This window comes from Mastigoproctus giganteus, chromosome 5 (genome assembly GCF_048544385.1).
Source record: "Mastigoproctus giganteus isolate SK-2022 chromosome 5, ASM4854438v1, whole genome shotgun sequence".
Classification (NCBI taxonomy): Eukaryota; Metazoa; Arthropoda; class Arachnida; order Uropygi; family Thelyphonidae; genus Mastigoproctus; species Mastigoproctus giganteus.
Window position 1 is genome coordinate 10,808,116 of NC_143579.1, and position 11,964 is coordinate 10,820,079.

Genomic DNA, 11,964 nt, shown 5'->3' on the forward strand with positions numbered 1-11,964 from the left:
CAATTGAAAAATGTTTCCATGCCTCCATCACTTCAATAGATTCGGAATCAGTTGTAACCAAAATCCATTGTAACGATTTTCTGATGTAATGGGTTTTAAAAGTACTTCAACGTTCAGTTTGAAGGTGCTTTACTTCAACGTTTGGAAGACTTAAATCTTTTGGAGGGCCTGACACATTATCCAATATTAATAAAACCTTGAAATCTAGATTTTTTCCGCTTTAAATACTTCTACACAACTGGCACAAAACAATTTAGAAACCATTCTTTAAATAAATCGGCAGTTACCTAAGCTTTTTATTTGCTTTCCAACATACCGGTAATATGTTTTTCTTTACACCTTTTTTAGAGGATCTAAAAACTAGCATAGATTTTATCATGTATTCTCGTGAAACGTTACTGCACATAAGTAATGTTAAACAATCTTTTGATGCCTTAAAACCTGGTGCAGTATTTCCTTTTTCTGAAATAAAACGCTTTGTTCGGCATTTTTTTCCCACAAAAACCTGTCTCATCAACATTGAAAACTTGATGTGATGTGCATCCGTGCTGTTCAATAATTTTTTGAAATTCCTCTGCATACTTCTTGACAGCTTCATTATTAGCTGATACACTTTCCCCTTCAATTGTTGAGAAGCAGTTTTTAAATCACTCCAATGAACCTTTACTGGCAACAAACTCCGGGTTAACAGAAAATTCTATTTTATTTTAAATGGTTATAAATTTTTAGTGCCTTTTGTTTAATTACATTGCCACCTAATGGGATCTGTTTTTTACTATCGTCAATCCAAATAATACTGAATGTTTTTCCATTTTTTAAATTATTGGCTCTTGGGGAATGCATATTTTTGCGGAAATGAAAGATCCTGCAGCAACAGCAGTTCTAATTTTCTATTCATTTTTCTTTATGGTCCAGATTGTTGCTTCATTTAAATTTAAACTTTTTGCAACGTATGATACCTTTTCCCCTTTTTTAGGACAATCCAAAATTTGTATCTTTGATTCTAGAGAAATAAAGCTTCTTTTGAGCAGTGCTTTTTTTATATTCCTCAGGCATAATTTAGGGCTGTAATTTGATTCACAACAAAGAAATTATTCCAATACAGTTCTTAAGAACAAAGTTTAGTAATACATACCCAGAAAAATTTATGATTAAATAAAAAACAAAATTACCTTAGAAGTGACGAACTTCACGCTTCGAGGTGACGATTTTTTATGGTCTCAAACAAGCACAAGTTCGATAACACAGAACTTAACACATGAATTTCCCAACAAAATAAAATACTGGGATTTCCCAACATTGTTTTTTTGCATGACTAGCGAGTTAACAGCGGGATTCGCAAAAAAGAATGGAAATGTTGAAAAATGACATCCAACATAATATAACATCTTTATTATAAAGCTATATGTTGTTGTTGGTTATGTTAGGTAAAATATGTTAGCCTCACGCTAACATATTATAGGCAGGCAGGGCCGTGCAAAGTACCTTTGCACGGCCCTGCCTGCACCAAAGCTCAAAAATATCATGTTATACAAGGTTTGCCACAATTCTCTGTGTTAGAGCAAAACCGTGTTATATAAGTACTGTGTTGTGCAAGGATTGCCACAATTTATCAATCGTGTTAGAGCAAAACTGTCACAGTTTTGCTCTAACACAGCATGTACTGTAGATTTTCTTCCTCTGAGTTTTTGTTGTAAACCGTCCACACCCAGCTGAAATTGTCAGTGTGATTCAGACACTTCTTCTGCTTACTTTAACAGTACAATTCTAAGAAAAAACACACAGAAAAAACAAACAATATGCAAATTGGCTGTTGCACTGCCAATCAATAACCATAAGAGAGATGAGAGGCAGACAAGGTGTTGAACATGTTAACCCTCCCCAACATTACTGCCATATGTGCATAAATATGCAAACATTATTTGCTGGTAATATAACAGATCAGTGACACCTCTACTTCCCTAAATTATTGCAAGCTACTGTATATTATGTGTAAACAAAAACCTGTAGATGTATAAATTGACATGATAAAAAGTTTTTAAGAATTATTTTCAAGATTTACACATAAAAAAATGACTGTAACAGCCAATATATTATTGGAGGTAAAAACTGTGTTGTATTATATCGAGTTGCTAATTTTGCTCACAAATAGCAAGAGGCATTCTTATGCTCACCAGAAAGTTACCCATGCTATAATTTAATTAAAATTACCAAATGAACATCATCATCATGAACTTGGTCCGGCTTAGGTCTTTTAAGACCTGTTTCATTGTAGCTCTCGGATGTTTTGATCTCGCCATCGTTGTCTTGGTCAACCAATATCTCTCTTAACACACACAATTAACAGACATAGAACACACAGCATGGCAGATGAATTTAATTATTCGGGTGACCTAAATATAATCGTTTTTTTTTTTTTTTAAATGAACATCAAGGATCAAAATGGTGTTTTAGAACCATGTTGGGGGGGGATGTTTTATTTACATTGTTCTAAGAATACAGATCCAAATTCCCAGAAACATGAATGCAGGTGGCAACATTTCAGAAAACAGGGGGGGGGGGTGTAGTATACTTTCCATATTTCCAATTCCTTAATTCTAAAACAACTATGAATTGTACAAGGTTTGATTAAAAAGTTTGGTGAACATTGCAAAAAATTAATTTTATTCAGTGATATATGTTTACATTGTTAATATTCTTCAGTATAACCTTCTGTAGTCACATACTTATTCATCATGCCTGCCATTGATCAAAACATTTTTGGAAGTCATCTTTTGTGAATTATTTTAGGTGGTTCACACTGTTTGAGATTTCTTGAATTGATTCATATCATTTTCTTTTCAAGTCAAGTCCTGTTTTAATTTCGGAATAACCTAAAGTCACAAGGCGCCAAATGAGGTGAATGCACTCGTTCACCTAATAAGCATACTGTGCCTACAGTTAATTTATTCTCTTGATAACCTTATTCTCTTGATAAACTCTCTTGTCTCCCTTCACCTTTTTATAATCCCATTTTTCTATTTTATTAATTTTAAACTATTTTATTTCACTGGGGTTAACTGTGCAATGGAGGAAACAGTAGAATTTGTGAACTGCACAGCACAGGAAAACTGTTGTGATTGGTGGCTATGAAAGAACTTGTTATTATGAAGTCCAGTTTTTCATTCCCTCATGACTTACATTAATGTGGTTTTGCTATATTTAATTTTATTTTATTAAGTGCATTTATTAACTTCAAAAATTTAAGAGATTAATTCTGAAGCAACAAGTTGTAATAATAAAAATATATGCTATAATGATAATGCTTCAGTGGAGAACACTTCTTGGATAATGTATCTTTCCTCTTCAGAGAGGAATGGGTTCCAAAGATCAACTATGAAAATACCACGGCAAGGAGCACTTCTTTTTCCCAAGTGATAAGTACTATGTTGGTATGAATCATCAAACAGCAAACATTTACCTGTCTGCCACTGCTGCTTTTCTTCTCCAACAACTATATAAGATTCAGGTGGTATACACAAACCTGGAAAATACATATCATTAAATAGGGCATATTCTATGGTTGAAATAATTGTCTCCTTAAAATATTTTATATTTCAAATAGAGCAACTTGCCTATGTTTTCCACTTTATAATCACAAAATATACCTATAAACAGGGCCGTGCAATTGGGGGGTACATTAGATACACCACACCAGGGGCCCCTGATTGATTCCTTTTGCATCTGGGCCCCAAAGGACCTTTGCATGGCCCTGCCTATAATATGTTAGTGTGAGGCTAACATATTTTAACTAACATAACCAACAACAACATATAGCTTTATAATAAAGATGTTATATTAAAAGCTATAGATTAAAAAAAATTCCATTTAAGCCTAAAACGTTTTTCCATTATACATTGTTAATTAAACAAAGGGGTTTAAAATTTTTAAGGTAAGGATATAAATAACATTTGCTATAACATATTAAAAATATATAGAATTTGAAAAACATTTTTAAAATAAAAAATTAAAAGGCAAAAAAAAAAAAAAAAACACCTTCCCTTGATTTAAAGATCTTCAATTTTTAACAAATACAGGAAGTTATAGTAGTATTTGGTTCTTATATAATTACCATTTCAACCACACATTCAGTCAAACTGAATTATACTGGGATAAAAAAACCAAATACCCTACAACAACTTATCTAAAATGTTATAATGCATTAAAGTGGGGTGAAAAAAGAAACTAAAGAACCTTTTACTTTGTTCACCTCTAATAACTCTTTATCACAATCACTGATTGTAATGTAAGTTGTGAATATTTTCCAATGTAGGAAATTGGGCAATAATAATCCGTTCTCCAACAGATTATTCTACAAAATTATTTGTGAATATTTACTCCCACTGCTGTCTGAACCATTTTCTTCTAAGTCATTTTCTTCTGAGTCATAAGCAGAAGGATAACCCGAGGGGCTCACATCTGGTGAGTATGGGCCTGGCACACCCAGGATCCTGAGCTGGATAACATCATTCTTTTTCTTTCTTGGTGATTCCCTTCTACTTTTCTCTCCCTCTCTCTCTCTCTCTATCAGGATAATTCGGGAATTTTTTTCCCCCTCTTTGGCTGGTGCAGCATAAGCCTCAGGCTTCCTTGCACCACGTAGCTAATAATAATAACACTGAACTCCTCTGAGTAAATAATGAAACCTTGCTCACACTATTTGTAACAGATTGCATCCATGTGCTGCCACAAATGTAGGGCCTACTGTTAATGCAGTACTGTTCATTTAGCTGACAACAACGAAGTTGTAAACAGGTTCCTTTAGAAATCCAGAAGTCCAGCCACTTCTGGATTTCTAAAGTCCACCCACTTTTAGATCCCTAACTAAAAATATACAGATAAGGATAAACAAGACTGGCGGGGGAGGGGCTAAACATTGAGGAATAATTTGATTTTTTTTTTTAATCTAACAAATGGTTTTATAGCTTTTAACTATGCAAACTACTGAGGAAAAATTTTAAAAGCTATTTGAGGTTTATATTGATCTCCCCTACCTTGATTGCTTTTTTGTTTTTTTTAAGAAACCCCAAACACAAGAGGTATTAGAACCTACAGTACTTAGTACCATGCATGGGTTGGAGGTTGAGAAGACAAGAGAATATATTTTTTGACATTAGACTTGAACTTCTGTAGACTGTAATTTTCAGGAAATACGTATGAAGGAAGGTTGTTCCAGAAAATGACAGTTGGATGAATAAATGAGAAAGATGAAAAGTTGGTTCTGTGAGTTTGAAGTTGGACAGTAAATGGACGTTGGCTAGTGTCAGCACGTGTTCGAACTGTTTTGAAACAGAGGGCGGGAATTATAGAAGCCAATTCAGAAGAACAGTGGCCATGGAAGTATCTGTAGAAAAGGCATGTAGCAGAAACAATATGTCTATGAGACAGTGGAGAGACTCTGTTAGAGATGAGTCATTAATTAACCAAACTGCCCTATTCTGAATGGAGTGTAAAGGCCTGAGAGCGGTTTTAGAAGCACCACCCCAGATGGAGGAATAATATTCCATGGTAGGTCGGATTTGTGATTTGTACAGAGTAAACAGCTGTTTGGAAGAAAAGTAACGATGAGAGCCAAAGAGAAAACCAAGTTTTTTAGATGCAGAGGAAGCAATATTTGTAATGTGCATGAGCCAAGATTGATTAGAAGTCAGGGTAATCCCTGACTTCTAATCAATTCAACTAACAATTCAACAAAATCAACTAAGTTGTCTTTGCCCCACTGGAGAATTACCTGGAGATCGGCATTTAAGGAATTGGTAGCGGATATTCGAGAAGTTGAAGTTGATTGAGCAGGACAAGGTTTCTCAAAATGGAAAGTGGAATGCAATGTGCTATCATCGGCAAAACTATGGATAGGATTTCCAGTCAATGGAAGAAGGTCATTAACATACAAGAGGAAAAGAGTGGGGGGAAAGAACTGAACCTTGAGGGACACCGGCATTAGTGGAGAAGTTAGAAGACAGAGAGGCATCTTCCATCACCCTCAGTGAGCGATCAGAGAGAAAACTGGATAACCAATTACAAAAAACAGTTGGCAAACCATAAGATGAAAGCTTATTTAGAAGACCTTTATGCCAAACACGATCGAAAGCCTTTGTGATGTCAAGAGCAACTGCTTGGGTTTCACCAAACCCTTCCATTGAATAAGTCCATAAATGAGTAACATAAGCCAAAATATCACCAGTGGCTTATGACGGAATCCATACTGGTGATCGTTGATCTGACGGAAGGTTTCTAGGTAGTTTAAGAGTTGGCAGTTAATTGATTTCTCCATTACTTTAGAAAGAATAGGAGTAATTGCAATGGGACAATAATTGGATGGGAGGGATTTGTCAACCTTATTTACGAACTGGCTGGATGTGAGCAAATTTCCAAGCAGAAGGAAAAACACCTTTGGAATAAGAAAGTGAAAAAAGGCAAAGGAAAAACACCTTTGGAATAAGAAAGTGAAAAAAGGCAGTAAAGACCAGGAGGAAGTTCAGGAGAACAGGTTTTGAGAACAAGTGGAGAAATTCCATCAGGACCTGGAGCTTTCTTTGCATCAAGGTTCGTCAAAATTCTTCTGACATACTTTTGACGGAAGACCACAGGAGGCACTAAATGGGGCATGTTGGGAATGGTGGGAGGTGTTTTACCAAGGTCATTAATACCCGGGTTGGAAAAAAAATGGGATGCTAGCAGGTTAGCTTTATCCTTGGCTGAAGTGACACCAGAACCATATGGTTTTAACAGAGGTGGGAGCAGAGATGGACAAAAGTTGCAGCCAATAGCTTTAGCAAGAGACCAGAATGCTCGGCTACCATTAGGGCAAGAAGCAAGTTTTCTACTCTTAGCCTGTTCAAAATTTAGTTTGGATTGGTTATTAACTACTTTGAAATTGATGTGAGCTTTGGTGTAGGCAGAAAATGAAACTGAAGAATTCGAAACAAGCCAATTACAATGTGCAACATTCTTCTCCTGAAGAGACTTATCACATTAATTGGAAAACCAAGGTTTACATAAAGGACAAGATTTTAAAGTGGAGTGTGGAATAAAGGATTCCATTCCTACAAAGATAATTTCACTGACACGATCTCAGCAAACATTCACATCAGAAGTTTTGAAACAGTAGTCCGACCAAGGAAAACAAGAAAAGAAATCTCGCAGGTCATCCGATTTTGCATTCTTGTAAGGCCAAAGAATACGAGGTTGGGAATAGCCACGAGATAAAGGCTCCATTGGAGAAGAGACAATCACCAAGTTGTGATCTGAGGTGCCTAAAGGACCACTCACATCGACCGTGTACTTAGAAGTGTTGTTTGTGAGAAAAAGATCAAGCGTGTTGCCTGTATGGTTAGGATTGTCTGGTATTCTTGTAGGTAAATGAACAATCTGTGCAAGGTCATTAGTAATTGCAAAAGCCTCAGCATCTTGACCAGCTGGGTAGGTGTGACTAGAAAATGGAAGCCAGCTGGAGTTGTGAACATTAAAATCACCAAGGAAAATTACCTCACTGTTAGGAAAGTTGGAATGGAGAAAGTCAAGTTGCAAAGAGAGAGGAAGTAAAACAGCTCCAAATGATTAGTGGAGTTGGGAGAACGGTAGAGACAACAGATGAATTTGACAGAATAAGGTAGAGAGAATTTAAAGCAGAGAAGATCAAAAAGAGGAGATTCAAAATTACCAATTTTCTGACAGGGAATATCGGAACGGACACATGTAAAATACCACTCTTGAGGCAAAAGCAATCATACAGCAAATAATTTGGGCAGGTGAGATGAGCAGTCGTTGAATCAACTGATGATTGAGATTCTGTCAGAAAAAGTACTGCCAAACCCATGGGGGTTTGGCAGTACTTTTTCTGACAGAATTCTAATCTCAACAATGTCCATTTCCACTTGCAGTCTGCCAAACCCATGGGGTTTGGCAGACTGCAAGTGGAAATGGACTTGGCAGACTGCAAGTGGAAATGGACATTGTTGAGATTAGAATTGAGACCACTTATATTTGTGAAATGAACTAAGATGTGTTTGGGAGGTTTAGATCTTTTCGCAGATAAGCTTACTCTATTAGTTTGACAATTCATGGCGTATTTAATAGTAAGAAAAAGTGGTGGGGGACGTGCTGTATGAAGTAATGAAATTTTTGGATATGACATACACATGGTAAGAATACACCCAGATCCTTGACATAACATGGCCTCGACAAATCCACCCCCCGCGCATACACACTACTTGGACTCCCTGCAGTCACTATCTGGCAGAGTAGAGGTAGCAAGATTATACACTAGCTGATCCGGAAGACTCCTAGAGAGTTACCAATAGGTTCGGTCCGGTGTACTGACTAGCGGCTGGCCTGCGAACACTGTTTTAGAGCTGTATCCTTGAGCCGTATAAGTGATGTGTAAGTAAGGTTGGATCTCGCCATGTGTCCATCATAACCTCAAAAGTCATCAGTCATACTGCATGATGGAAGAGTTCACCGAACTTAACTCTAGAGACTAAACATGGGTTCCACCACTTCAAGCCTCCAATAAGCAAAGTGGTGGTATTTCACTGGTTGATGAGAGTCATCTACCACCTAGTATTGCCTGGTGACACAGAGTGGTGGCATTCCTCCATGTTGTGTAGGTGCCACACCTTGACCCCTGCTTATGTTGGTTCGCACCTGGGTGGTCACCCACAGTGTGCTTGTGAATGGAGGTTATACCCAAGATTACTAACAGTCCCACCATCGTGAATGTGTAAGCAGAGGATTTGGTTGTCACAGACCATCTTGTCTTCGCTGAAATTGGGTCCACTTGACTTTAATGTTACCAGAATATCAGTTCTATCAGTGTTTTAGACTCCCAGGTAGCAAGTACAGCTTGTCTGGCATATCTGAGAGAATGTCTGTGACAACCTCAAAGACCAAACTCCACTGACTCCTCTCGTCAGTGGCCATCAAAGGCTATAAGTGAAACTTCTGCCCTCTTTCTCACTACTTTGTTTCAGCTGAGACTTTACTAATAGAAAAATTTACTTATATTCCAATATGCCCCCTTTCTCAATGGAGTTTTACATCTTTGCAAATTGGCAGAAGTAACCAATGCCACTGTTAAGTTAATCTGAGAGCATATTCAATGCAGAAGTATAGAAGCATAATTATTTAAGTAACTGGTAAATGTCATTGGTATTCTTATCAAATGACTGGTTGTAAATTTCTCTGACCTATGTACCAATGAATATAAACAGAATTTTTTTTTGTTTTAAACAATGGAGTATGCATTTCTTGTAACAGCATATGGATTCAATCATGCTTGTTATTCAAAGTCTACAACTGTCCCTTTAAAAATAAATTTTCGTTTATACTTCTTGGTATAGATACTGTAACCATATGAGTTTAAAACTTCGTTGAAATCATTTTATTGCAGCACAACCAACAGCAAACAACCATGAATTTTTTGTGGCAGTACATTGGATTAAAATTGCAACATGCTTATCCAACACCCTGGGAAACCCCATCACCTATCAAAATCTAAAAAAACTGTTTGCTGCGGAACCCGTTTTTTTAAAAGTGGCAATGCAGTCATACATTCATAGTCATTACAGTGTATATAGTCATGCAGTAAGAGAACTTCTACATTGACCAAAACACGTGATGTGTTGTATCTGTAGGAGGATCAAATTAGAAAGACAGCAGTCTTCTCAAAAGGAAGGTAGTTATTTTTTGGTAAGTGTTGCTAAGGTAAGTTTTTTGGTAGTTTTTGGTTGAATGAACTACAATATGAAGACATCTCTTGTCATGGACGAGGCTACAAAAGTGCATATGCTTTGAGTGACCATGGTTTAAGCTATGTGATTATTAAATACGGTAGAATGTTCTTGTCTTTTCTTTATCCTGTGAACTACTCTGTCCTTATGTGGTCATCCTGAAGTAGAAACAGAAAATAAATTTAAAAAAAGACAACCCATGGAACACTGCTGGCTCCATTATCAAAGGATGTCTTTTCAATGTCAACTTTAGCTGATAAACAAGAGGGGGGAAAAAGCATAGTTCAATGAAGATCTAAAACCTTTCTAGAATCTTACCTAAATGGCACCGAATACGACAGTTTGTTGCACCATAATGGGGAGAAATTTCAGTTCCTGGTTCCATCACAGAAAATGTTGCATAACAAAACACTGTATCAGACATAAAATTTTTGAGCTGAGAAATAACAGCCATTGTACTTTTGCAACAAGATGCATTTTCTGTAATCACCTGACCTTGGTTAATCAAATGATATACATACCAACATCCGCTGCTAGTCTCATTGATATGCCAACCAACAGAATCCTGTATAATTTTGTTATAATCATTCAAAATGGTTGAATAATTTTTCTCCAAGAGATAAATATCCGAAGAGCAAAAATCTGAAGATTCATACCAGACCTTTGGATTAGTTTCAATTAACACATACCGTTCTATTTCGTTATCAGAATAGCGTTGATTTTTGTCGTCGCTGATGTTGTTAGCTAGGGTACTGAAAGCCAACTTCAGCCTAAGGGAAACCGGATGATTATCTTTCATCAATTTTTGGTATGTGTTTTGGGCATATTGTAGAATTTTACCACTATTACACCGTACACAATGTTCAGAAGTACATTTCGAGATATGATTTTCACAAATATTTTTCTGCAGTAAATAATTAAACAATTTTGAATAGCGTTTCAAATTGAAAAGATTGAATGGCAAAACGAAGAATTTTAAGCATTTTGGTAAACCTTTCATCCAAATAAATATCAGTACAAGCGCACTACCAATAAATAGCGATAAACTAAGTTCAGTAGACAAAAGTTGTGATGTCTCCATAACTAATGAACTGCAAAAGTCACACATCATGATAATCCATTTAATAATGAAATTCAATTTTCTTTATTCAATAAAGAAGAACTCATTCACAACATGAGCCTGTAATCGTATTTTCCTCTGCTCAGTGGAAGACAAATAAATATCAGTAACGACAAATCTGCTCGAGATGAAATTTCTCTGGTGATGGAGGAGAAACATTTTCCAATATGTCCTAATAGTTTCTAATATTAAACAAATAATAAAGTGACATTACATAGGTAGACACACTAACCGACAATTCACAGAAATTACTGATCATTACAAACAGTAGTAAGACACTATCATCTCAAAACAGTGAGCCAAGCGCCACCTAAATTTCAGTAATTGGATTGTAATACAGTGAAAGCTGTAATATGCACATAAAAAGTTGGAAGTGGAGAGAGAGAGAAAAAGATAAAATAAAGTACATGTAATATACGATATTTTAATTTGACAGTCCACTATTTCTTCAAGAAAGTCAACATTAAAAATGAATTTTTAATTTCTTCTTAATCATTTCTTCCAGAAAGATATCAATAAAAATTAAATGTCATAATGTTTTTGAAACCATACAAACTATCAAAAACAAATTAATAAAATATTAAAATCAAGATTTACAAAAGAGTTACTGCTCTACTAAAAAAATCAGAGTAGAAGGGGTAGAATTTTTCTCAACGTAGTCTCTGCTTGTAACAGAAGAGTGCTTCTACAGGGACGGGATACACTTAGACAGGATACAGATACACTTAAATAGAAAGGGTGAAAGAATAATTGCTAATGCTATAGAGTCAGTGTTAGGGGAGTCTGAAAACTGTTAGCTTGTGGGGTGGAGGTCCACAGACTAATAGATTAATGTTAGCCATAGGCAGAGGTGGAACTGCTTCCATTGGAATGAGCAGCAGCCTTGAAAGCAGGTTGCTGGGAATTACAGGAACTACAGGGAGTCATCCTGAAAGAGAACATACATGGGCTGTTATGGTAACTAAGAGTAAGAATAGGTTCTTGTATACTCATAGGTACAACAATGCTAGGAGTGAAATCAATTTGATGAATTTAAAGTGCTGGTCAAGCCATTAGAGCGGATATTGTTGGGAT

General features: G+C 36.1%; 1 protein-coding gene across 1 annotated transcript; it reads right to left on the reverse strand.

Annotated features, from left to right (window-relative positions):
- Nucleotides 1-2,994: 2,994 nt before the first annotated feature.
- On the reverse strand, nt 2,995-10,969 carry LOC150085168 (aspartate beta-hydroxylase domain-containing protein 2-like). The gene is made up of 2 exons (XM_090373058.1): nt 10,089-10,969; nt 2,995-3,523 (listed from the first exon to the last, which is right to left on the reverse strand). The coding sequence occupies exons 1-2, from the start codon at nt 10,879-10,881 to the stop codon at nt 3,291-3,293; spliced, it is 1,026 nt and encodes a 341-aa protein (XP_090229184.1). The 5' UTR covers nt 10,882-10,969; the 3' UTR covers nt 2,995-3,290.
- Nucleotides 10,970-11,964: the final 995 nt, after the last annotated feature.